This window comes from Protopterus annectens, chromosome 11.part0 (genome assembly GCF_019279795.1).
Source record: "Protopterus annectens isolate FY-2018-M chromosome 11.part0, PAN1.0, whole genome shotgun sequence".
Taxonomy (NCBI): Eukaryota; Metazoa; Chordata; order Ceratodontiformes; family Protopteridae; genus Protopterus; species Protopterus annectens.
Window position 1 is genome coordinate 1,125,768,126 of NC_056745.1, and position 27,491 is coordinate 1,125,795,616.

Here is a 27,491-nt window from a genome sequence, read left to right on the forward strand (position 1 = left end):
CCACCTGTCTAGTGCTCTGGAGTCCCTTTCAGAGGGTACAGGATTTTTTGCCATAGAAGCCTTAGCCCTTTGGGAACCTGGGAGATAGTCTCTGGATCAGCAACAGGGCTTTTATAAAGAAATTTGTGGGAATCAGGCACTGTATAGTATCTGTCAGGTTTGGCTGGAGCTGGAGGCAGGGAATCTGGGTTCAAACTGGATTCTAAGTAAACATCATCCACAATGTCTAAAACTGGGGGGATGGCAAGTGGTCTATGCTGGGGGAGTAAAAGAAACTCTCTGAGCCTTTTCTTTGAGTCAGAGTAGTCCTGACCTTCCCAGTGAAAATGCTCCCTCATAGTGTGCAAAGTTTCCCCAAAGGAGTAGTCCTCAGGAGGGGAAGCTGAGGGAATAGAATCCTCAGCATCAGAATCTTCACAAGGGGAGAATGAGTAATCTTGGTCCTCAGAGGAGCCTGAGGAAATAGACACTTGTTCAGAGGAGGCATATTCTTCCTCTTGTCTAGGCCTTTTGTCGGGTGGGGGTTGAGAACCACTGATTAAAGAGATCAAATCTTCAGCCATTTTGAGCATCTGTTTCTTAGGCATGGGGCCTTGAACTGGAGACTGAAGTGCAGTCTTTTTAGGTTTAATAGGAGTCTTAGTCTTAGGATACGTTTTTATGGTGAGCGTCGTCGGTTTGAAAACGCCTTCAGAAACCGGAGGTGTTTCTGCAGCACAAACATCTTTTTCAGCAGTGTCGTCGGTAGGGGCTAAACAAAATGGCTGCGTCGACCTAGTACTTTCCACCAAAAGTTCCGAAGCGGTCTTGGGTTCCAGATCTGCGGTAGTCAGGGGCTGCGTTGGAGCCTCAATGAAGACCGGTGAACCGGAGACCGGACCAGCCAAGGCCTCGGAGTCTGGCTTGGGTCTAGGCTGCCTGTCCTTATCCTTGCGTTTTTTGTGCACGCCGGTAGTCGGTTGCTCCGACGGCATCGTGTAGTTAAATTTTCTACCGAAGTAGTGTCGTGCGAAATCAAAGCGTCTTTTAATAGTACGCTTATTAAATCTAGCACAAAAACGACAACCAGTGACATCGTGGTCTGGGCCTAGGCAAGTTATGCAGTAAGAATGAAAATCCTTATGAGGTATTTGCTTCCCACAAGAAATATAATTGTTAACTTTTTCTGACATCGGTCTGAGGCAAGAAAAGTTTCCCCAATGGGCTGAGGCAAGAAAAGTTTCCCCAATGGGGTACTTAGCTTTATTGAAGACTTCGGATCTGAAATTTGACTTAAAAAATCTCAGGTGTCGGCCGACCGGCACTTGCGAACTGCTTCTGCTTTGGGCACCACGCGGCAAGAAAGACTGAAGAAAATGGCGTCAGTTGCATTATATATACCCCTGGCGCACTGACGTCAGGGAAGAAGCGACTGCAACTGACGCCGGACCAAGACTTTGGAATTCCGGCCGACTGCGGGACCGCCTGACGACAGGATAACCCAAGTGTGATGACTGCAGCAGGGTAACACGATGAACATCAATTGATCTGTTTTCCTGAAAGATCTAGTCCTGTCCAAATAACAACAAAGCTGCCGATGCACATCAAAGGTGTGCAAAAAGTACTTCCCTCTGTTAGAATGCTGAAGTAAGAAAACTGGCCGGTCAATAGACTGGTTAATGGAAAAAACAGAAATGACCTTGGGCAAGAAAGAAGAGTCAATATGAAGGGACACCCTATCCCTGTGGAAGTTCAAGTAAGGTCTCTTGACACTCAAAGCCTGCAGCTCAGATACTCATCTCGCTGAGGTAAGTGCTACTAGAAGTAGAGTCTTCCATGACAAAAACTTTATATCGCATGAATCAAAAGGCTCAAAAGGAGGGCCTGTGAGAGACTGAAGCACCAAGGTCAAGTCCCAGGGTTCTATGGGGGGCTTGACAGGAGGTTTTTATGTGTAATACTCCTTTCAAAAAGGTCTTGCACAGGTGGTGTGACATAACCAAAGAATTATCAAATACATTATGAAAATTGGCGATAGCTGCTAAATGTGCAGTGACTGTCTATGCTGAGGCTCCTACATGCAGAAGAGTCATCAGGTATTGTAGGATCTTTTGAATAGGCATAGAGAAAGGATCTAAGTTCTGATCTTTGGCCCAAAAAGAGAACCTAGTCCATTTACTACAACAAACTTTCCTGGTGGAAGGTTTGTGTGAAGCCAGAAGAATTTCACGAACAGGAGATGAGATGTCAGGCAGCCTGGCAATCACTGGAAGTGGAGGAACCAAGCTGTGAGCTTGAGGCTGTGAAGACTGGGATGAATCAGTCCCTAAGGATGAGATAACAGACCTTGGGAATGAATCAGATGAGGCCATAGGAACGGCAACCAGACTTGACGGGGCCAATAAGGGGCAATGAGGATCACTTTGCTTCTCAACCTTTGAGCTTTCTGGAGGAATTTCGGGATGAGGGGAAATGGAGGAAAGGCGTATAGTAGACCCAGGGGCCAATCATGCATTAGAGCGTCCCTCTGGGGTTCCCCCTGAGGGGGGATAAGGGCAAAGTAGTTTCTGCATTTGTTATTTTGGGGGGAAGCAAACAGAACACAGCAAGGCTTACCCCAGCAGCAGAAAATCAAATCCGCTATTATAGGATTGAAGGACAACTCGTGAGGCATCAGGATGTTCCTGCTCAGACTGTCCGCAATAAGGTTGGAACTCCCGGGAATGTGCGTTGCTATAAGAAAGCGGTTGGAAGCTACTGCCCAGTGCCAAATCCTCATGGCTTCCCTACACAGGGGGTAAGACCTGGCTCCACCTTGCTTGCTGATATACCAGACGACTGACATGTTGTCTGCCTGAATTGCAACGGTCCCAGAAGGTAGGGATGTATGGAACGCTTGCAACGTTAAGAGAACTGCCCTCAGTTCCAGGGCATTTATGTGCAAACTGGCCTCCAGGGGAACCAGGTGCCTTGGACAGTCTTTCCCTGAAAATGCCCCCCCACACACACACACACCCTAACAGGGAAGCGTCCGTGGTCACCGTGGCCGTGGGCGAGACAGAACGGTCGACACCAAAGATTCGATTGTGACTTCATCCACCATAGCATTTCTTCCTTGCAAAGGTTAGTAAGATGTATCATGTGGTCGAGTGGGTGAGTTAAGATCGACCATTGTGCAGAAAGGAGCCACTGTAGTAGTCTCATGTGCAACCTCGCCAGTGGTACTAGAGTAATGGCAGCCGCCATGGAGCCTAAGAATTGCAGTACAAGGCATGCTGGTACATTGGTCTGTGAAAGGAAGGCTTGGATTTGGGGTCTTATTTTTGAAAGCCTGTGAGGAGGGAGGGAAGCTTGACAGGATATTGTGCCGAAGACTGCTCCAATGAATTCCAGTGTTTTTGTTGGGGATATTTGAGATTTGCCTTCGTTGATTGTAATCCCCAGGTGGACAGCGAGTCCTTGAGTGTAGCAGAGGCTGCGAATTAGAAGATTCCTGGTCGGGGTGGTAAGGAGCTAATCATCTAGATACAGAAACACCTAGAATCCTTGTAGTCGAAGATGAGCTACTACAACTGCCATACATTTGGTGAACACTCGGGGGGGGGGGGGCTGTCGAGAGACCGAATGTCAGTGCCCTGAACTGGGAATGATTGGCTCCCAGCCGTAAGTGGAGAAACCTCCGGCAGTGGTGATCCATCTTTATGTGGTAATACGCGTCCTGGAGGTCTATAGAGCACATCCAGTTGTCCTTCCCTAGGAAAGGGACAATGGACTGTACCATGACCATCCGGAATTTTTGAGGTTTGATAAATTTGTTCCATAGGCTGAGATCCAGGATCAGTCTCCAGTCCCCTGTCTTTTTGGCACTAAAAAGAACCTAGAGTAAAACCCGGATCCTCTCTGGTCTGGTGGGACTGGTTGGATGACTCTTTTTCTTACCAGCTTTTCTAGTTCTAAGGCTGCTACTTCCTTCTGATTGGGTGGCACATTGGGGATTCGTTTGACGGGTCTTGGAGTTAAATCAAATGGTATCTGGTAGCCTCTGGATATTATTCTCTGCACCCAAACATTGGTAGTAATAATTTGCCAGGCTGGTAGGTGCAGAGAAAAATTACCCCCAACTGCTTCCAGAGGAAAGCAATCAGGCAGTTGCTCAGAAGCGCTGGTATGGTGGGCCGGAGAAGGAATCTCTAGCTCCCTGGTTATGCGGACCCCCTCTACCCCAAAAGGGGTGTCTTCCAGATGAGTTGCCCCCTCTGCCCCGGGGGGATTGCTCACCACGAGTGTCACAAAAAGATCCTTGGGATTTTCTGAACCGCATTTTTCCTCCCTTCTGGTTCCTGGAGTAGGACCTCTGGGGGGTGGGGGTGGAAAAGCGTATGCCCACAGCAGACAAGGTCTTTCCGTCTTTCTCACTTCGTGCTAGTGTGTCTTGTACTTTGGGACCAAAAAGTGCAGATTCGTCGACAGGCGCATTGACGAAGGAAGATTTAAAGGGGTCTGCGAAATCACACAACCACATCCAAGCATTACGTCTCATGACAATGCCTGATGTGGCAGCTCGAGCTGCCCCCTCAGTGGTGTGAGATACCAAACGCATCAAGAAGCTCGAGATAGATTCAATGGTAGCTAGCTGAGAGGCGACAGTGTCACGCACCTCATCAGGCAGAACCCCCACCAAAGAGGAAGACAATTCAGAGACTAGGTCTCTTTGGAGGCGAGTGAAGTGTACCAGATAGTTCAGCGACCGAATGGCAAAGGTCGTTGAAGCGTAGGTCCACTTCCCTAATCTGTCCATGGCCCGAGACTACCTGTTCGAAGGATGGACTGTGGAACTATCGTCTGCCAGTTCCCTCTTGGTGGTCACCACCATGACCATGGAATCAACAGTCAGCTTCTTGGACCAGTGGGGCTGGTCTTCAGGTGTGGATAAAATTTTGTCCGGGAGACAAGTTCTATGCTGTCCAGGGCCTTCCAGGCACACTGCACGATCAACTTAACAAGCTCATCTGCAGGTGGAGTCACCCAGGAAGTAGATGGCCAGGCATGGAAGGCCTGCAAGAACACCAATTCCTCAGAAGGGTTAGAGGACTTCCAGTCTCCCTGCTGTTTGAGGATTTTGAGAAAGTCTCCGAATGAGACATCGTCTGGGGGAGACCACAGGGACTCTTCTCCCATATCACAATTGGTGTCTTCAGTGATAAGATTCCTCAGGGGAATCAAGGTGCTTCCTCTTGCACTTTTTCTTCCAGGGTGGCTCCCCACTGGGATCTTCTGAAGAGAACTCTGGAGAAAGGGTTCCCTTCAAAGGGAGGTCTTGCGTCTCCCGTGCCTGGGATCCCGAAGTAGGGGGTTGAGACAGCTGTATGCAGGGGGGGTTCTGGCAAGAACCCTCTCCATCACCAGGAACGCCGGCCCACCTGAGAAGGGATGGGAACCTGGAACCGAGAAGGACAACCTCGGAAACGGGGTCACACCCCGCCCTGAGGAGCCCACCTCCAGGTGAGGAGCTCCGAGAGGACTGGAAGCAGTGAGAACTGTGGACACAGACGGCACCAGCGAAAAAATAGGCGCCGGGCTAGATACCAAGGCGCCGACAGTCCAAACACTGCTCCGAGACAGCACCGGCTCCAACGGAGCCAATGCAGCAAGGGTGATCTGTGCCGACAGGGAAAAATCTGCAGTCGGAGCCGAGACAGTATGCACCAGGGTGGACATCAGTACCAAGATCTCCGGGGGCCCAGGTAGAGGCTGGAGGAGGAGAGACAGGAGAATATACTGTAAAGGATTCCAAGCCAAGGGGGACGGAAGGTCTAGCTGGAGTGGGCAATCCCCTAGCTGCCATAAGCTGGTCCACAACCCACACTACGTCTAGTTCAGAAAGGCTCCCGGTGGATCTAAAAAAGGCTGCAGAAGGAGAATCTGCTCTTTCAAGAAAAGGGCTAAACTGTTGCCCCAAAAAAGGGTCATACGTTGGAGAGTATTTGGTTCTTGGGAGATATTCGCCTTTAGGAGCAGAGGTCATAATTTGTGGAGCCGAAGAAGCTATCGGCACCATGGCCGGGGATGGTGCCAAAGTAGGTATAGTCATGAAAGCCAATGTCGGAACCAAGGATGGCACCGAAGTATCATCATATATGGCACAGAGGGGGAAGACACAGGGCCTTGTGCCGAAGAAGTCTGCACCGAGGGCGCCGGAGAAGCAAGGAGCAGACTTGGTTCCGTAACTGATGGAGATGTAGGAACAGAGTGACTCCATTTTTCCTTGTGTTTTTTTGGTCTTTGAAGGAGGTGAGACCTCCGACCCAGACAGAGCCTCCGAAAAAGGCATTTTAATTAAATCTTTCAAAATAAGCTTATTTTTACGCTCTGCTAGTGTGCGATTGCTAAAACTAGCACAAATGTCACAATCCGCTTTAAAATGGTCCATGCTCAAAAAGTAAAAGCATTGAGCATGGCCGTCCGAGTTGGCCATCTTACGCCCACACTTGTCACACTGTTTAAACTCCAACTTAATTTTGTCTGACATAGTACAGGTCAATAAAGGAGTATCCTAAAGGAAACAACAAAGAAGGAAAGAAAAATGGACAGAATACCAACGAAGGTATTTAAAAAATGCCACAAGTGGTTAAGAAAGGCCTACCAAAGGCAGGAGAGGGGGGACAGTACCAATGATGGTAGAAAATTAATTACCAAAGGTACAGGGGTAGGAAATAAAAGTGGGTTATACGTGATAATGAGAAAAGGCTAAACTGACTAAAAAACAAGAAAGTTTGAAGAGAAACTACACCAAAAAATCACAAATTTCCACTTAGCTTTGACAACGATGGCTAGGCACGTCTGACAAGGAATGCGGCAAATGAGATCTGGAGCAACTATGAGAGGGGCATTATGGGTAGGTCTTAGCTGAGAGGTTTTGATTGGAGCGAGCTTGGAAATGACAGTGTCGGTTACGAGGTCGGAACTGAAGTCATATCAGTAAGGAATGAATAAAGACTTACAACATCAGATGGTATCTTTCAAAAAGTCCTTACAAAGTTTGGAAGAATCCAAAGAAGCCGAATTCTCGCTTATGTGAAAGTTCGAAATTGCTGCCAACTGTACCTTAAATGTAGAGAAGCTAGCTCCATGACTAAATATATCCACAAAAACTCCAAAATGGTACCAGATAAAAGGATCCAGGTCATGCTGAGAAGCCCAGATCAAGAAATGCTCCCATTTACTCAACAAACCTTCCTAGTAGATTTGTGAGCTGCTACCAAGATCTTCTTAACAGAAGAAGACAGCCCGGGAGTCTTAATTATCATGGGAACTGAAGCAGCCAAGCCGTAGGCTTCAGGCTGACCAAGTCTGGGTGAGAAATCCCACAGGGATGTGTAATCAGATCCGAAACCAGATCTAGCGTCCAAGGTGGACACATTGCATGAGACCACAGAATGGGGAACCAATCATGGCAAAGCCAGAAAGGACAATGAGAAGGAACACTGATCTCCCCAACCATCGAGCTTTCTGAATGAACCTGGAAATTAGAAGGAGCAGAGGATAAGCATACAGTACAGCAGAAGGCCAAGCATGAACTACAGCGTCTCTGGGGGACTCCCCCGAAGTGGGGTTCAGAGCGAAATACTCACTGCACTTCACGTTGAAAGGAGAGGCAAAGAGATCTCAGTAAGGCTGACCCCACTTCAGAAAGATCTGTTCCGCTACTGAAGGATTCAGAGAACCACTCGTAAGGCATCAGAACAGACCTGCTAAGCCTGTCTACCAATATGTTGGACCTCCCTGTAATGTGTGTTGCCACCAGAAAATGGCTGGTGGAGATCACTCCCACAATCTCATGGTTTTGTGACAAATGGGATAAGATCTGGCTCCCTCTGTTTGTTGATATAACAGACTACTGACATATTGTCAGTCTGCATGGCAACAGTCTCCGGAGGAGGAAAGACATCGAGAGCTTGCACCACCAGATGCACTGCCCTCATCTCCAGGACAGTGATATGCAGATTGGTCTCCAGAGAGGACCATGTGGCTTGGACCGTCCTTCCCATGCAGTGCCTCCCCCACCCAAGCAAGGTGGTCACCGTGGTCGCGGGGGGGGAGGAAAGAACAAGCAAATGACCCTGAAGGAGGTCTGGGGATTTGTGCCACCAAAGAAGAGAGTCCTTGCAAACACGGGACAATCGAATAGGATGTGATAAGGGAAGATTTAGCAGACCACTGGATGGCTAAAGTCCATTGAAGAGCTCTCATATGAAGACATGCAGTTGGGAGCAAGGCAAAGTTGGATGACGCATAGATCCGCTTCCCAAAACAATCCATGGCTCGAGACTCCCTGTCTGGAGGATGGACCGATGAGCTCTCTTGTGCGAGCTCTTTTTTGGTGGCCACTGCAAGCATCATGGCATCAACCAGGGGCCATCTGGACCAATGCTGCCTATCTGAGAGAACACTAAGTACTTTATCCAGACACTTGGGGATAGGCTCAACCGTATCTGGTTCCTTCCATGCCTGTATCTGGTTCCTTCCATGCCCTAGATGAGATTAGATCCACAAGGGGATTTGTGGGAGGGGACACCCAGGAGGTAGAGGGTCCTGTGGCAAAAGCTTCCAGGAATACAGAATCATTCAGGCTAGGCTTTTGGGTAGACCACCCACAGCGTTGCTGCAGGATCTCCATGATATCTCCAAAGAAGACATCCTCCGGGGTGATCGAAGGGAACCCTCCCGTTCCTCCAAGTCAGCATCATCCGTGAAGGACTCCGATGGGGAGTACAAGTGCCTCCTCTTGCACATGTGCTTCCGAGGGGGCTCCTCAGGTGGAAATTCTGGGGAGGACTCGGAAGCCTCTGGTAGTTCACATGTGGGAACCTCCTGGGGTGAAGAGGCAACAGGCTGTCCCTGACGGGGCAGGATGGCAGACTCCGGCCCAGAAAAAGAGAGAGCCAGGATGGACTCCTAAGATGAAAGTGTCAGACCTTTCAAAGAAGCCGAGAGGACCCTCTCCACCCCACTGAAGGCAGAAGGCGAGTGGATTCCCGAAGTCAGACCGGCCAAGCCCGGATCTGCAGGTCCCTGTGCCAAGGAAGGAGCTGGAGTACAGCCTCCTGAAGCAGAGACTCCGAGAGGAAGGGACAACTCCAAAAGCCTCGAAGTTGATGCCATCCCCTTGGATCTGACACTGAGGCTTCAGCTCAGAGTTTGTCAGCTCCGAAAACGTCAGAGCTAAACCACTCGTGGCAACAGTTTACATCGAAGTACTAGGGACCTTCGGTGCCAACCCCTAGACACCGGAGAACCTCAGACTCAATGACTCCGGGAGTCAGATCGAAGAAGGAGTAATAGGGAAAAAGGTGGACTGCATACCCCCGGCTCCAGAGGGGGACGGAGCAGACAAGACTCCCAACTGAATCTGGGCCCAAATGAATTTCTGCATCATCCTGTCCACCTCTGTTTCAGACAGGCTCCAAGAGGACCGGATGGAAGACTCCACGACCCAGGCCTGGAGTGGAGCTGGCAGGAGGTGGAGAGTAGAGATTGAGCCCGGGTGGCCTCTAGGTCCAGCAAAAAGCGAGGTGACCTGAGCCAAGGGGAGGCCTGGCTAGGATCCAGGCAGGAATTGGCCAGGGGTTCAGCTGAGGGAGAGCAGTCTGGAGACTGCTTCCTGGGCCAATTCCATTCCTTAGGTCGGGCCCTCTCTCTGTCCCAGGACTTCTTTGCTGGAGGTTGAGTCCCAGAAGCCGGGGTGGAAAAGAAGAAGCAGAGGCCTCCATAGGGGGTGGAAGGAGGCCTTTCAGAATGAGATTGTTCCTCCTGTTGATCAATGTTCATGAGTTGAAGCCCACGCAGAACAAGCAGGAGAAATCTAGGTAGGGGACACCCAAACAGACCATGCACAGAGTGTGGGCATTAGACAGGGAAAACTTATGCCCACACACTGCGCATTTCCTAAAGCCAGGTTTGGGGGTATCGGCCATGGCTAATCACGAGAGATAAACACTCACTCACACACAATAGATGGGGGGGGGGTGAGTTTTCTTTTTTTTTTAATACACTGACCCCTGAGCGCAAAGGACAGGGTAGGATAGAAAAGGTAAAGAAAAGTGTAGAGAAGTCAAAAGAAGTGAAAGAGAGCCAAGAAAAAACACTTACTAAACACGGAACTTGGGGCTATGGAACCACGCTGCTGTTCAAACGAGCGACAAACAAGATCTGGGGGGGGGGGCAGCAGCTTGGAGTTTGGATCTGGTGCTGGAGTATGAGGCTGAGTTGGATCAGTGCCGGATTTGAGTCCCTCAGGTTGAAGACAAATGAAAACAACTTCAGATCGATTATTTGTTCACTGAAAGAACACTAACTAACCTTTTGTTACTGAAAAATATGTTAAGAACACGCTGAATGTACAAGAAGAAAAATCACAAATACGAACTGTAAATACAAAAAAGTTTCCTCTAAAGGAGGATATATCTGCTAGCTCAGGCTAAAAAGTCTGAAGCACCAAACTAATGACTTTCAGCAAAAAATGTGAGAACATCAGACTGCATACCTCATACCTAGAACTTGCCATTCCCATGCACTAGGGTTGGGGAAGGGTGGATAGCTGTGGAAATCAGGCCAGACAATATGCACACAGATGCATAAAGTAGTCATGATTAATGCAACAGGGATTTGGACAAAGAACATTTGGAAATATTGCTCTCTGCATTCAGATCTGCCTTTTTAAGCAGCCAAAATATTTTCCCTTACAAAGAAAGCAAGCTCACTAGGCTGCAAACATAGCTTTGGTCCAATACACACCTGTAAATGTAAAAATACCATCAAGAAAACATTCACTCCTGTCATGATGAAAGTGCAGTAAATGGACAAATGGCAGCCAAATGGAAATAAATGATAGAAACATATAATTGAAAGGAAATACCCTGCTTTTCCAAACCAGTTTCCCATGACAGCAACAACACAAGGCCAGCAGGTGGACTGTAAGAGGCCATTCAGAATCCAGAGACTGCAATAGAAGTATTTGTTGTAAAAATGTAGCCATTCTGTAACAGTACCAAACACAAAAACCTGCAAAACAAAGACAAATGCAGAGAGTAAAGAGTGTTATTACCACAAAAGGATAAATAACTCTTTAAAATACTACTATAATGAGCAATGCCTTACAACTTTTTCCTAAAAAAAAAAAAACAAAACAAAAAAAATAACCAGCAGCAATGAGCCCTGTCATGTTCCAGACTGAGTTAGGTGGGGTACAGGAATGCAGAAAGGTCAAATGAGAAGCAAAACTCACTACTGCCATGACACTGACTGAAAAGCCATGCCAAGAGAGAAAATTTTCTGACATATTCACTCAGACATACCTGCCAGCTCTCAGTTAAAGAGATAAAACTCCTGACAGCCGACAGGCTGAACAGCAATTGCCTGGTGCTCTGGATCAAACTTACAACAGAGTGTTAGAAAAAAAGTTATGTACCTACCATAACGTTCCATGTTAGTTGTCTTCATCTCGCCTTCTTTCTTGCTGGTTGGGATCGGAGCCGATCCTCGGCTCCGACTCAGCCATCTTCTATAGCTCGAGAGCTGTTTACTGCTTTGAGGCTACCCCTTATCCCATGATGCCTAGCGCTAGCTACCTAGATCTTGTTTGAAATAGCTAACCGCAGACATAGTTATAGAAAGGATCCCTCCAAACAAAAGATTAAGCAAAGCTGTCCTATTCTCTAAGTCAGTAGAGGAAACAAACCAGAGAATACTCAGCCAGTGAAACCTGAAGTCCTCTTGGTCCAATAGGACTGGGGGATGGAGGGGGGGGGACACAAGAAAGAAGGCGAGATGAAGACAACTAACATGGACCGTTATGGTAGGTACATAACTTCTTTATGTTAAGTTGTCAATCTCGCCTTCATTCTTGCTGGTTGGGACAGCGTCCCTAGCACCTACAATCCTGGGTGGCTCACTGGAACAGACTCTTCAGAACAGTGGAACCAAAGTTAGCTGTACTCCTGTAGACCAAATCCAACTTGTAATGAGAAATAAAGGTATGAGGATTTGCCCACGTACCAGCAGCACAGATGGAGTCCATGGGCAACCTAGACTGGAAGGCTACAGAGGTGGCTAAGGCCCTAGTAGAATGACCCTTCGGTTTGATAGGCAAGTCTTTGTTCCTTAGTTGATAGATAAAGGTAATAATGTGAGACAACCACCTGGATAAGGTCACTTTCGAAACTGGGAGTCCCTGTTTGCCTCGAGCATAGGACAGGAATACTTGGTCAGACTTTCTAATATCCTTTGTCCTATGCAGGTAGAAACGCAATTGTCTATGAAAATCCACTTGATGTAACTTGTACTCTGCCTTGTTGGTGTGGTTAGGAAAAAACACAGGTAGGTCTATAGATTGATTCAAATTATTTTCTGAGCAGACTTTCGGAAGAAAGGAAGGATTAGTCCTCAGAGCAACCCTGTCCTTATGAAATACTATGTATGGAGGATGGGCGCACAGTGCCTGAAGTTCAGAGACTCGTCTGGCTGAAATAATAGCTACCAGAAAGAGTTTTCCAAGATAGAAACTTAATGGAGCAGGACGCTGCAGGTTCAAAGGGGGGCATAATCAAGGATGTTAATACCAGATTATGGTCCCATGGAGGAGGGGGATCTCTCAATGGGGGTCTAAGGAGAGTAGTCCCTCTTAGAAAGGCTTTACATAGCTTATGACACATAATGTTTGCATTAGACCACCCAACATGAAAATTTGAAATGGCCGCTAATTGAACACTGATTGTAGCAGAAGCAGACCCCGAATGAAAGAGTTCTGTTAAGAACTCCAAGATTTCGTAGAGAGGGGCTGTGAAGGGATCTATGTTCCTGGCCTCTGCCCAACAAGAAAAACGTTTCCATTTGCTAGCATAAGTCCTTCTAGTGGCAGACTTATGGGAGGAGACAATAATGTCGCGTACTGCCGGGGAAATGTTGGGAAGCCTGGCTAAGGTTGGAAGTGGAACAACCAAGCTGTAAGCTGGAGTGTTTGAAGAGATTGATGCAGCCCTCCTGATTGATGGATCAGTAGGTCTGGAATCGGATCCAGAGTCCAGAGCTGCTCGAGAAGGTAACGGTGCAGGAACGGGAACCATATCTGTCGAGGCCAGTAGGGGGCAATGAGGATCATCTTGCAACCCAACAAAATTGCTTTCTGTATGAGTTTTGTTATCAAGGGAAACGGAGGGAAGGCATAAAGAAGTCCCTGGGGACAATCGTGGACTAGAGCATCTCTGGGTGAGTGACCTGGAAGCGGAAGAAGGGAGAAGTAGTTGCTGCATTTGGTGTTGAAGGGGGTGGCAAAAAGGTTGCAGCAAGGCTGTCCCCATTTGTGGAAGATCAGATCCGCAACTACCTGACTCAGAGACCACTAGTGAGGCATGAGAATAGCTCTGCTGAGCCTGTTCGCTGTGACGATGGACATCCCAGGGATGTGCATCACAATCAGAAATCATTGGGAGGAAATCGCCCACTGCCAGAGTCTGAGCTCTTCTCGACATAGGGGGTAGGACCTGGTTCCGCCCTGCTTGTTGATGTACCACACCAATGACATGTTGTCCGATTGTATTGCAATGGTCCCAGAAGGGAGAGAGTCCTGAAGAGCTTGCAATGCTAGGAGCATGGCTCTCATTTCTAGGACATTTATATGCAGATGGTACTCGTGAGTCTGCCAAGTGCCTTGGACTGTCCTTCCCTGATAATGCCCCCCCCACCCACCCTATCAGGGAGGCGTCTGTGGTCACTGTAGCAACCGGAGGGGGCTGAATGAAGGGTCTGCCCTGAGTCACTAGAGGGGAGACCATCCACCAGGAAAGGTGTCTTTTGCATGCTTCTGTAATCATGATCATACGAGACATGGGGAGCTGTTGGAAGGACCACTCTGTGAATAGAAGCCACTGAAGGATTCTCATGTGAAAACGGGCCAGGGGTATCAGAAGAATTGCTGCTGCCATAGAGCCTAGAGTTTGAAGGACATACCTGACTTGTACCCTTTTGCATTGTATGAGGAATTGAACTTGCTGGCGAATTGTGGACACCCTGTCCGAAGGTAGCTTTGCGTACATGCTCCTTGTGTCTAAGTCTGCTCCTATATAAGTAATAGATTAATAGGGCAACAAGGTAGATTTTTCAAAATTTATAGTAATGCCTAGCTGAGAGCAAATTGAAACTGTATAGTCCCTGGATTGAAGAAGTTGATGCCTGGTAGTAGCAGTGAGGAGCCAGTCGTCTAGATATGGAAACACCTGGAATTCCTTGACGCCTCAGGTGAGCCGTGACCAATGCCATACATTTGGTGAACACCCTGGGGGCTGTGGTGAGACCAAAGGGCAGAGCTCGTAACTGGTAATGACTGGCTCCCAGCCAGAAGCGAAGGTACCTCCTGGAGCATCTGTCCATCTTGATATGATAGTACGCATCCTGGAGATCTATAGAGCACATCCAACTGTCCTGACCCAGAAAGGGTAGAATGGACTGTAGCATGACCATCCGAAACTTTGTTCTTTGAACAGACTTGTTCAGTCTGCCGAGATCCAAAATAGGTCTCCAGTCCCCTGTCTTTTTTGGTACCAAAAAGAACCTTGAGTAATTTCCGGATCCGTGTTGGTCTGCTGGGACTTCCTGGATGACTCTTTTTTTCTTGCAGTTTTGAAACTTCTATAACTGCTTGGTCCCTCAGATTGGGTGGAACATCTGGGGGGGACTTGCGTGATGGTACAGGCAGTTGAAATAATGGGATTCTGTAACCTCCGGATATGACTGAATGTACCCATTTGTCTTGCGTTAGGTTTAGCCAGGCCTTTGGGTACAATGAAAGTCTTCCCCCGACTGCCTCCAGAGGTGGACAGTCGGGCAACACTTCAGGGATGTTGGAAGGGCTTGTCAGAGAAAGATTCTCTGCTGCCCTGGTTCTGCGGACCCCCTCTGCTACGTGGGCGGCATCTGTTATTGTTATTTCCTCCTCTGCCCCTGGAGGAAAAATCACTGCGTGTGTCAGGCGAAGCTCCCTGGGATTTCCAAAACCACATTTTCCCACTCTTCTGACCCTTGGGGTATGGTCTGGAAGGAGTGGAAAAACAGACTCCCACGGCAGAGAGAGTCTTGCCCTCCTGCTCACACCTAGTGAGAGTGTCTTTCACCTGTGGTCCAAAAAGAAAGGAATCGTCGATGGGAGTGTTATTGACGCTCTAAAGGGTTACGCAAAGTTACACAGCCACATCCATGCATGTCTCCGAAGTGCCACGCCTGTGCCTGCAGCCCTACTCGCACCATTGGCTGCATAGGAAATGAGCCTCATGGAGGAGTTGACTACTGAGTTAATGGTTGCCAGCTGAGAAGCCACTTTAGTTGGAGCCCCTTCAGCTGATGGATCCTGAAGGGTATCTCCGAGCTCTTTCAGGAGATCCCTTACCTTATGAAATGGCATAAGTAGTTCAATGACCTCATGGAGAAGGTCGCTGAAGCAAACATTCACTTCTCGTATCTGTCCATGGTCCTGGACTCCTTGTTAGGAGGATGGACAGAGGAAGAAGTTTCCGCTAACTCCTTTTTAGTGGCTGCTGCTACCACCATGGCATCCACGGGAACACCCTTAGGAACTGCCTGTCTGGGGGAGCAGTGAAAAACTTGCTTGGCCTCCTCGGGGTTGGTTCCACTGTATCCGGGGCTGACCAAGCCCTTCGAGCCACCACTGACATTAGTGTATCGAAGGGCGGAGAAACCCAGGAGGTGGACGGTCGGGAACCAAACGCATCCAGGAATATGGATTCATCCTCGGTAGAGGCTAGGGTATTCCAGTTCCCCCTCTGCTTAAGCATTTCTAGGATGTCCGAGAAGGAAACATTTTCAGAGGGGGATCTCGGGGACCCTTCCGATTCATCCAAATCCGTATCCGAAGTGACAGACACGGGGGAGTCAATATGCTTCCTCTTGCACTTCTTACGAGGGGGCTCCTCTGAATGATCAGGGGAGGCCTCGGAAGAAGAGGAAACACCCAATGGGGTGCCCTGGAGCACTGGTTCCCCACGCTTGGGGTCTGGAGGAGGGACAGAGGTTGACGCAGGCACTACGGGGGACGTAGCCAGTGGGGTCGAAGGTGGAGTTGACTAGGAGGCCAGCACACTCCTCATGACATCGAAGGCTTCCCTGCCACGATGCAGAGAAGGCCCCGAGGAGACCGGAATCCTCCTCTCCACCGAGGGAGATGGCTCCGAGGCCGATGTAGGAGCAGAGCTCACCTGCACCGACACTCAGAGGGAGAGCAGGGTCGGACAAGGGTCCGATGCCACTCACCCCCTCGGACCCGACAAGGGAGTCTTGGCACTCAGATCCCTCGACGGAAGGCACCATCGATGGGATTGTAGCCAACGATGGATCCGAAGGAGAAATCGTTATCGGAGCCGACGGTTCCACGACTCGAAACCCAATAAACTCCAGCTTCGAGCTCAATGGAGTCGGAGAAGGAACATCAATAGAAATGGATGGAGTAGACACCTGATGAGGAGGGCTGGACAACATTTTGGCCAGTGCCTGCGACTTCAACAACCTACGGACCACTCTCTCCACGTCGTGGTCCGAGAGCCTAGAGGACAGAGAAGAGTGTGAAGATCTATGACTGTGGTCACTCTGCAAAAGGTGAGACCGAGGAGCCGAATAAATGGACTCTAGCGAAGGGGACCTTGGCCTTTTTTGGGTCCTTGATGGCTCCGAGGGTACTAGTGGAGCCGACGAGGAAGCAGTCTCTTTGGTTCTGGCCAGGACTGAAGAGGTAGTAGGCAAGGCTTGGGTCAATGATGGCTCGGAGCAGGGAGCTGACGATTTGGCCGGTTTAGGGGATTTCACTGGATGAGCCTTGGCCAGTGAATCCGGAGGCTTGAGAAGACCCCTCAAAATAAGTTTATCCTTGCGCACCTGCAGAACTCTTGGGCTAAATGCATGGCAGATAGAACAAGAGTCCTGCAGGTGCTCTGAGCCTAGGCAATAGACGCAAGAAGTGTGCCCATCTGTCAGAGACATCTTCTGACAGCATGAGTCACACTTATTGAATCCCGACACTTTGGATTCTTTAGATATATCCAGCAAAAAGAGAAATCACAACTCTAAACTACTTTGGCCAACAGGCCAGCAACACTAAGAAGTAAAAACAGAACACTACCACAAAAAATACAATATAAGATAGATTTTTTTTTTTTTTTTTTTTTTTTTTAAGACTAGGAAGCCTCTAACTCAAACAGCTACCTAACCAAAAGACTAATACGCTACTACAGAGGGGAAGGGGGGGAGGGGAGAACTCTCTAATTTAAACGAGTTCTAAGGGGAAAAACTACAATACACTAAACACACTAAATCTACTAGTTATCGCCTATAAAATAACAATTACAATACAAAAAACCCTAATCTGACAAAAAAGGCAGATTAATAAAGTTATACAAGCCTGAGCCAGTAACCTCGCAGCTGAAACGGCAAACAAGATCTGGGTAGCTAGCGCTAGGCATAATGGGAATAAGGGGTAGCCTCAAGCCAGTAAACAGCTCTCGAGCTATAGAAGATGGCCGAGTTGGAGCCGAGGATCGGCTCTGATCCCAACCAGCAAGAATGAAGGCGAGATTGACAACTTAACATCAATATTTTAAATAAGAAAAGTAAATCTATTTTCACCTTTTTTTTCATTTGAATCGTTTCATCATGTGACTATAGGAGGTACTGCCATGAGAAGTAGGGCAGTAGATGTATGACTTGTGCCAGCAGAGCTAGCTGGAATTTTGTAAATAATTATATGTAATTTGTATAATGCATTGATTTGTACAGATGCTTGTGCTGAAAATTTATCCGAGAGGTTTGCTTGTGTTAAAATGCATCAACAGAGCAACCTACTGGATTGAAAATAAATGTACATGTATTATTGTAACTGAAATAAATGTATACGTTTTAACAGAGGGCACTGGAACAGCAAAGGTTAACCAGCTAGCTTGCTTTAAGAAAAATAAGGGAAATGTAAAGGAGTTGTTAAAAAGTACAATTGTATACACTTACCATAAATGTAGATGTTCAGAGTGTATTCACTGTTGCAATCATCACATTTGGGTTGGATTATCCCTGCCAGGGTAGCCCTCGGCCGGCCCAAATATCAGAGGCTTAGTATTTCTGCGACGGTTGCTGTCGCTTCAGGATGGACATCAGGTCATCAGTAGTGCAAAGTAAGGCAGCCGACGCCATTACATCAGTTTTTCTTGCCCTGTCAGGAGCCCCCAAGTGGGAGCCAGGTTATGGTGGAATAACCCCACCAGTAGAAAGTAAATACCACAATGTTCCTTGTAAGGCAAGAGAGAGAAAGAAGAGGGGATAGAGGGAGGGAAACCAGGACTGCAAGAGTGAATACACTTGAACATCTACATTTATGGTAAGTGTACACAACTGTACTATGTTGTTCGTGTTTCACTGTTGCACTCCTCACATTTGGGTTGATTCCCAAAGCTGAGGAAAAGGGTGAAGGCAGTCAAGGAGACTAGGGGCTGGCTACGATGCCCTGCAAGACTGCAGTGGCAAAGCTTGCCCTGGATTTGGAGAAGGTAGGCAGGTGGTAATGCTTGGTGAAAGTGTGAACAGATATCCAGGTGGCAGCCTCCAGGATGTCCCTGGTGGGGACTCCTCTGAGGAAAGCTGCAGAGGTGGAGGCTGCTCTGGTGGAGTGAGTCCTGACCCCCTTAGGGAGAGGTTTTCTGCGTTGCTTGTAACAGAAATGGATGCAATGTGCTATCCATTTGGAAACTGTTTGTTTGGAGATGGCTTTGCCCTCTGCCCCTGCAAGAAAACTAACCAGTAATTGATCAGACTTTCTGAATGATTTAGTCCTGTCTAGTTAGAATCTGAGCTGTTTGTGCACATCTACAGAGTGCAGGATCCTTTTCTCCTTGTTTTGTGGGTTAGGGAAAAAGGTGGGGAAATGAATGGATTGCTTGAGAGCCACACTGGACACCACTTTGGGCATGAGGGATGGGTTAGTCCTGAGGGTAACCCTGTCAGCATGAAAGATGAAGGGCTCCACAGCCATGAGTGCTTGTAGCTCGGAGACTCTTCTGGCTGAAGTGATGGCCAAAAGAAAAGCTGTCTTCCAGGAGAGAAATTTTAACTCAGCTGAAGATGCTGGTTCAAAAGGGGGGGGGGGCAGGGTGAGCTTTTCCAACACAAAGTTAAGGTCCCAAGCTGGGGTAGGTGCCCTTCTGGGTGGCCTCAAGTTGCTAGCCCCTCTAAAGGAATTGTTTGATCAGAGGGTGTGAGAAAAAGGGGCTGCTCAGTGTGGAAATGAGCAGAGATAGCAGAGGCATGAAATTTAATAGAGTAAAAAGAGAGACCACTGTGTGGCAGGTCAGCTAGGTAATCAAGGGCTGTGCCGTATCGGCTCCCTTAGCCTGAATCCAAGTGCAGAATCTTTTCCATTTGTCAAAATAAGACTTTCTAGTGCTAGGGCGTCTGGCCTCGCATGTAACATCTAGAACCTGTTTACTGAGGTTGGCAGATTGATCAGTGATCAGGGAATAAACCAGGTTGCCAAATTGAGGGTCTGCAATTGGGGATGCATGAAGTCTCCTTCCCTCTGGGTCAGGAGGGTTGGGGCCTAAGGGAGATGCCATGGTGGCAGTGGGGACAGGCTGCGTAGCAGTGGGTACCACTGCTGGCGAGGCCAGTCTGGAGCAATAAGAATTGTACTTGGTTTTTCCTTCCTTATTTTGAGCAGTACCCTGGTGATGAGAGGTAGTACAGGAAATGCATAGACCGATAGACTGACCCAGGGGAAGGATAGGGCATCCACTTTCCAAGCCATGCAGGGATGTTCCTTGGTGCAGAACTTGCCGAGCTGATGGTTGGTGTGGGAGGCAAAGAGGTCGACCTTCAGGGTGCCCCATTTCTGAGTTATTAGGATGAAGGTTCTTTCGTCAAGCTGCCACTCATGTGGGTCCAGAAGACTTCTGCTTAAGTGGTCTGCCAAAGAGTTTAGAGAACCTGGCAGGAATTGTGCTAACAGGTGGGGTTGCATGGCAGAGGCTGTGTGCCAAAGGGTCATGGCCAGCCTGCTTGTACAATGGTGTTATCTGTTTTGATCAGGAGAGCCCCTGGGGACAGAAGGGGCCTGAAAGCTGTCAATACGTGCTGAACAGCTAACGTCTCTTTTTGGTTGATGTGCAGATGGATTTGCTGTGGGCTCCACTGGCCCTGTATACACCTGCCATCAAGGTGTGCACCCCAGGCAAAGTCTGATGCATCTGTGGAGAGGGTCTGGGCGGCAGGGGGTGGTGAGAAGAGTAGTCTCTTGTTGTGGGAGCATGCAGCTGCCCACCAAAGAAAATCTTTCCTTAGGCAAGGTATCATTGGTATAAAAGTTTCCAGGTCTTGAGGGTGTTGACATCAAAGGCTTTTTAGGTACCACTGAAGTTTCCCCATATGCAGTCTGGCATATGGAATGAGTAAAATGCAAGATGCCATGAACCCCAGAGCTTGCAAGATTTTCCTTGCAGATAACTGGGGTCTGGTGGCTAGTTGAGAGAAGTAGGCTGTCAGGTAAGTTTGCTTTTCTGGTGTAAGGAATGCCATCTGGGATGCTGTGTCCAGGCTTGCTCCCAGAAATATAATCCTTTGGATGGGTACTAGTTTGGATTTCTTTTCACTGATAGTGTACCCTTGGGAGGTCAGTAGGGACTTTACAAAGGCCAGGTGTTTGAGCAGCTTTTCCTGACGGTCTGCCTGAATTAAGCAGTCCTCTAAGTATGGGTAAATTTGGATATTCCTTTGACTGCAAAGGCAATGGCGGGAGCCAGACATTTTGTGAAAACTCTGGGAGCAGTAGATAAGCCAAAGGGAAGTGCACTGAACTGAAAGTGCAGAGATCCTGCCCTGAAACGTAGATATTTCCTGCACGATTCCCTGATAAGAATGTGGAGGTAGGCCTCTTTTAGGTCTACAGTGGCTAGCCAAGCATCCTTGGAGAGCATGGGTAGCAGTTGCTGGAGGGTGAGCATTTTGAATTTTGGTATCACCAGGAAGGTGCTTAGAATGGACAGATCGAGGATGGGGCAGGAGCCAGGTGCCCTCTTTTCTGGGTACCAGAAAAAGTCTGGAGTAGAAATCTTGGCCTTTTTGTTCTGCAGGAATGTGCTCAATTGCCCTCATAGAGAGCAGGAAAAGGACTTGCTTTTTCGCCTCTACCACTGGTTTGGAGGTAGATCTGGGAACCCTTTTGGAGTTGGAAGAGTGTGAAAAGAAAATTTGTATCCCTGGGACACTATGTTGAGGACCCAGAGGTCGTTGGTAATGGTGGCAGAGGTGCTTGCATGAAAGGAGAGTTTTCGTCCTAGGGTAAGTGCAGGTAGGCAGAGGGAGGGGGTGGAGGAGGAGTCTCGTTGTGTGTTCTTACCATGAAGGGGTGGCTTACAACTCCCTGGTTTTTAAGTGGAGGAACTCCACTGCTTTGATCTCTGCATTCCCTGTGGCTGCTGTCTGGGGGGGTGGGGGTCTGATTCCCCGGGGTCTGGGCTGAACTGACCTGGTGGGAGCAGGAAAGGACCAGTGCTTGGAGTGGCCATACCTGCTGAACCTGGGTGGCTGGGCCTGTAGGAAATCCTTAACTGTCTGCATAAATTTAGCTTTTTCTTCCATCTTTTTTAAGACCTCCTTTGCCTTAGTGCCAAATAAGTTGTCTTTGTGCAAGGGTGCATCCAATAATTTAGATTTAACATGGTCTGGCAAGGGCTGTTCCTTAAGCCATGCATGCCTTCTAAGGACAGAACTGGTGACTGCTGCCTTGCAAGAAGCTTCTAGGGTGTCAAAACCACAGTGTAAGGTGTGCTTAGTCACTTGACTTGCAGAATGCATTAACTCTTGTAACTCTCTAGATTCTGCACAAGCAGGAAAGGAAGACACTTTTTGTTTGAGGAGTTCCATGGTATGTTGCTGAAATTTTAGCACATGGAACTGGCAATTTAGTGCTCTGATAGCAAGAGTAGCAGAGGTGTGTACTTTTTTACTCCATCTGTCTAGTGCTTGGGAATCCCTATCTGAGAGGTTGGGATTCTTAGCAGAGGTTGCTTTAATTCCTTTAGGCCCTTGAGAAATTACCTCATGGTCAGCAGTAAGATTTTTGAAAAGAAATTTGTGCGAGTCACGGACTCTGTAATACCGGTCAGGTTTTCTGGGTGCAGGAAGGAGGGTGCCAGGAGTCAAACTGGATTCCAGGAAAACATCGTTCATAACATCCAAGACTGAGGGAATGGCCAGGGGTCTGTGCTGTGGAAGATCTAAAAATTCTCAGACTCTTTTTAGACTGAGGGTAGTCCTGACTTTCCCATTGGAAATGCTCCCTTAAGGTATGAAGGGTTTCACCAAAGGAAAAGTCCTCTGGGGGAGATGCTGAAGAAATGGAATCCTCTGCATTAGAATTCGCATAAGCAGAGAGGGGTTGCATGTCTTCATATTCAGATGCATCAGAGTCAGAATCCTGTTCAGACAAAACTACTGGGGACAGATCTCTTTTTCTTTTGGAAGGGGTAGCTTGGCTTCCCCTGATCAGCATAATAAGGTCTTCTGCCATTTTAAGCATTTGAGACTGAGGCAAGGGAGCAGGTGCCTTAGATTGGGTCATTAGTTTCTTGGTGTGGTTCATACCCTGGGCTTTAGAAACTCGGTAGTTTTCGAAAGAATGGTAGATGCGAAAACGGTAGTGTGAAGTACTTCCTCGGAAGCTGGTGCCTGCTCAGCGGCTCCGGACCCATCCAAGGTAGAAACAACCGCAGGATCCTTAGTCGAAGAAGAATTTTGCGGCATACCGGACTCTGAAAGGGTCTCGGTAGCAGCCTCTGAATCCACAGAACTGGGCATTAGGGGCTGCTAAAGAGCTTCACTGAGGACCGGAGAACTGACGACTAGCTTAATGGAAGCATCATCGGTAGGTTTGGACCTATGCGGTCTGTCTCTGTCTTTATCCTTACGTTTTTTCGAAAGATTTGCTGTCGGATGGCTTACTGAAGCCATATCAGAATTCGAAGACTGTAAGCGAAAATATCTAGCTACAATAAGGGCCCGATGATGTATGGTTCTGGCATTAAAGCACAAATGCAACAGCAAGGGACGTCGTGGTCTGGGCCTAAGCAAGTGATGCAGTAAGAATGAAAGTCTCGATGTGGTATTTGCTTTCCACAGTCGAGACAATTGTTAACTTTGTCTGACATCAGTTAGTGCAAGAAAAAAGGATCCCCAATGGGGTACTTAGTTTAGAAGACTTCAGCTTCAATTCGGAAGATGAAACTCAGGTAGCGGCCGATCGGCACTCGTGCGAAAGTACAGTTGTATACACTTACCATAAATGTAGATGTTAGAGTGTATTCACTGTTGCAGTCATCACATTTGGGTTATCTGCCTGCAGGTAGCCCTCAGCCGGCCTGAATACCAGAGTCTTTGGATTTCTGTGTCGGGTGCTGCTGCTTCTTCCTTGGCATCAGGTCGTCAGGGTATAAAACATGCAGCCGATGCCATTACATCAGTTTTTCTTGCCCCAGATGTCAGGTGCCCCCACAATAGGAAGCAATTATATGGTATGGTACACCACCAGAAAAAAGCAACTACACATGATATAATATATGCCAAACAAGAAGGAAAGGTAGAGCCAAGAGAGGAGGGTAACCAGGACTGCAACAGTGAACACTCTCAAACATCTACATTTATGGTAAGTGTACACAACTGTACTATGTTCTTCGTGTTTCACTGTTGCAGTCATCACATTTGTGTTGATTCCCAAAACTAAGGAAGGGAGGAGGAAGTTAAAGAGCATTAGGGCCAGCTATTAATCCCTGCAAGACTGCAGTGGCAAATCCAGCTCTGGATTTAGAAAAGATAGGCAAGTGGTAATGCTTGGTGAAGGTATTTACAGAGCTCCAGGTAGTAGCTTCTAGGATGTCCCTGGTAGGGACCCCTCTCAGAAATGCCGCAGAGGTACATGCAGCCCTGGTGGAATGTGATCTTCTCCCCTGTGGGGTAGGTTTTCCATGGTGCTTGTAGCAGAAATGAATGCAATGGGCTATCCATTTGGAAATGATTTGTTTTGAAATCGCCTTACACTCTGCCCCTGCAGCAAAGCTAACAAGCAACTGTTCAGATTTTTTGATAGGCTTAGTCCTGTCCAAATAGAATCTAAGTAGTCTGTGCACGTCCAGAGAGTGCAGTATTCATTCCCCTTTGTTTTGTGGATTAGGGAAAAAAGTGAATGGACTGATTTAGGGCCACAGAAGACACCACCTTGGGCATAAAGGAAGGATTAGTCCTGAGGGAAACCCTGTCCGCAAGGAAGATAATGAAGGGTTCCACTGCCATGAGGGCCTGTAATGCAGACACTCTTCTAGCTGAAGTAATGGCTAGAAGGAAGGTTGTTTTCCAAGAAAGGAATTTCAACACTGCTGTAGCAGATGGTTCAAAGGGGGAAAGGGTGAGCTTTTCCCATACAAAGTTAAGGTCCCAGGCTGGACTGGGAGCTCTCCTGGGGGGGGGTCTTCAATTTTTGGCCCCTAAGGAAGTGCTTTAGCAAGGGGTGAGAGAAGAGGGGTGGCTCAGTATTATAATGTGCTGAAATGGCAGAGGCATGAATTTTAATTGACGAGAAGGATAGGCCCGTGTGGAGTATTTCTGTTAAGTACTGTAGAATATGAGGTAAGCTGGGCACCGCTGTGCCCAACTCCTGAGCTAGACTCCAGGAACAGTATCTTTTCCACTTTTCAGCATAGGATTTTCTAGTACTAGGCCTCCTTGCCTCCAGAATGACATCCAGTACCTGCTTACTGAGGGATGGGAGGGGAGAGCTCAAGGAATTAGCCAGGCTGCAAGGTTCAGGCTTTGAAGATGAGGGTGCAGAATCTGGCCCGCCTACTGGGACATCAGGGAAGGGGTCTGAGGTAGGTGCCATGGTTGTAGCAGTGTCATATTGTGCAAGAGGGGGTACCAGTGCTGGCGTGGCCAGTCTGGTGCAATCAGTATTGTCCTTGGCTTGTCCTGTTTGATCTTTAGTAGAACCTTCGACAGGAGAGGCAGAGGGGGAAAGGCATAAACTGAGAGTCTTTCCCAGGTGAAAGACAGGGCATCCACTTTCCAAGATTGGCTGTGGGGAGTTCTTGTGCAGAATTTCTGCAATTGGTAGTTTTGAGGGGAGGCAAACAGTTCTACCTCTGGAGTCCCCCATTTTTTCCTCAAGAGGTTGAATATTTTGGGTTCTAGTTTCCATTCATGCGGATCCATGAGATTTCTGCTTAGGTCGTCTGCCAGTGAATTTAGTTTGCCTGGCAGGAAATGAGCTTGCAGGTGTACTTGGCAGGTCAAGACTGCGTTCCACAGAGCCATGGCTAGTCGGCAGAGAGGGTACAAGTGGGTTCCACCCTGCTTGTTTATGTACCACATAACTGTGGTGTTGTCTATCTTTACCAAGAGTTGTCCTGAAATAATATGGTCTTTGAAGGCTGTCAGAACATTCTGTAGAGCTAACATTTCTTTTTGATTGATATGCAGGTGCATCTGTTTTGGGCTCCATCTGCCCTGAATGCACTGCCCTGCCATGTGAGCCCCTCTTGCATAGTCTGATGCGTCTGTTGTTAGGGTTTGGGCAGCAGGGGGTAGAGTGTAAGGGAGTCCCTTGTTGTGGTAGCAGGCCTCTGCCCACCAAAGGAACTCTGTCTTCATACAAGGAATGATAGAAATCATGGTTTCCAGGTCCTGAGAATGTTGACACCATAGGCTTTTTAGATACCATTGGAGTTTCCTCATATGCAGTCTTGCATATGGAATAAGTAAAATGGAAGAGGCCATGAACCCCAGGGCTTGCAGTATTTTCCTTGCAGATAGCTGGGGTTTTGTGGCCAATAGTTTGAAGTAGGTTGTCAAATAAACTTGTTTCTCCAGAGTGAGGAATGCCATCTGGGAAGTTGTGTTCAAGCTTGCTCCCAGGAATACAATCTGTTGGCAGGGTACTAGGTGAGATTTCATTTCACTGATGGTGTACCCCAAAGAGGTTATAAGTTTCTTTACGAATGCCAGGTGTTGTAATAGCAAGTCCTGGCTTTCGGCCTGAATAAGACAATTGTCCAAGTATGAGTAAATCTGAATATTTCTCTGCCTGCAAAATGCAATGGCTGGAACTAGACACTTCGTGAATACCCTGGGCGCAGTAGATAAGCCAAAGGTAAGTGCAGAGAACTGATAATGCATGGAGCCTCCCTGAAAAGTAGGTAATTCCTGCAGGATTCCCTTATTGGGACATGCAGTTAAGGTTCCTTTAAGTCTAGGGTTCTCAGGCAGGCATCCTTGGCTAGCATGGGAAGAAGCTGTTGCAGAGTTAGCATTTTGAATTTTGGAACTAACAGAAAGGTGTTGAGAATAGAGAGGTCCAGGATAGGACGGCAGGAGTCGTCTTTTCTGGGTACCAGAAAAAGTCTTGAATAAAAACCTTGTCCCCTTTCTTCTGCTGGGACAGGTTGAATAGCCCTGATATTGAGGAGAGAAAACCTGCCGTTGTGCCTGCGCCCATTGATTTGGGGGTAGGTCTGGCCAACCATTTGGGGTTGGTAGTGTGTGGAAGTGGAATCTTTATCTTTGACAGACTATGTTCAAAACCCATTTGTCCTGGGTAATGAGTTCCCAGTTTTTTGCATGCAGGGCAAGCTTTCCTCCTAAGGGAGCAGGTAGTTGAGCAGGGTTTGGAAGGGTTAAGGTTAAGTCATTGTGCCATTTTTCCATGGGGGGGTGGCTTACTACTACCTGCTTTGGAAATGGGAGCCCCCCACTGTTTAGGGCTGTGCGTAGCCCGAGACTGTAGCCTAGGTGATCTGCTGTTCCTGGGTTTGGACTGAGAAGGCCTAAAAGGGACTGGAATGGACCAGTTCTTTGAAGGCCAATGCCTACTGAATCTGGGAGGCTGCACTTGTAGGAAATCTTTAATAGTCTGCATAGATTTAGCTTTTTCCTCCCTCCTTTTGAGGACTTCTTCTGCTTTGTTGCCATAAAGGCGGTCTAAGGGAGCATCCAATAATTTAGCTTTTGCATGATCTGGCAAGTTTTGTTCCTTAAGCCAAGCATGCCTTCTAATTACAGACCCAGTGATAGCAGCCCTTCAAGATGCTTCTTAAGTGCCAAAACCACATTGCAAAGTATGTTTACCAACCTGCTCTGCAGAATGCATTAAATCCTGCAATTCTTTGTGTTCAGTACAGTCAGGAATCAACATCATTTTCTGTTTAAGTAGCCCCATAACATGCTGCTGATGCTTTAACATATGAAACTGGCAATTTAAAGCCCTAATGACCAAAGTAGCAGAAGTATATACCTTCTTACGCCATCTGTCTAAAACTCCAGAATCTCTATCAGAAGGGGTAGGATTTTTGACAGCAGTAGCCTTAATGCCTTTTGGTCCTTGGGAAATGGTCTCTGGATCCGCAGAAGGATTCTTGAAGAGGAACTTGTGA

The 27,491-nt window shown here is 47.9% G+C and overlaps 1 protein-coding gene across 1 annotated transcript in view; it reads right to left on the bottom strand.

The window, feature by feature from the left end:
* Positions 1–27,491, bottom strand: part of SLC37A3 (solute carrier family 37 member 3) — a 737,607-nt gene that overhangs the window by 522,544 nt on the left and 187,572 nt on the right. The window contains exon 7 of the mRNA XM_044088481.1: positions 10,895–11,040. Coding sequence (XP_043944416.1) covers positions 10,895–11,040 — 146 coding nt within the window. The remainder of the gene's footprint in view (positions 1–10,894; positions 11,041–27,491) is intronic.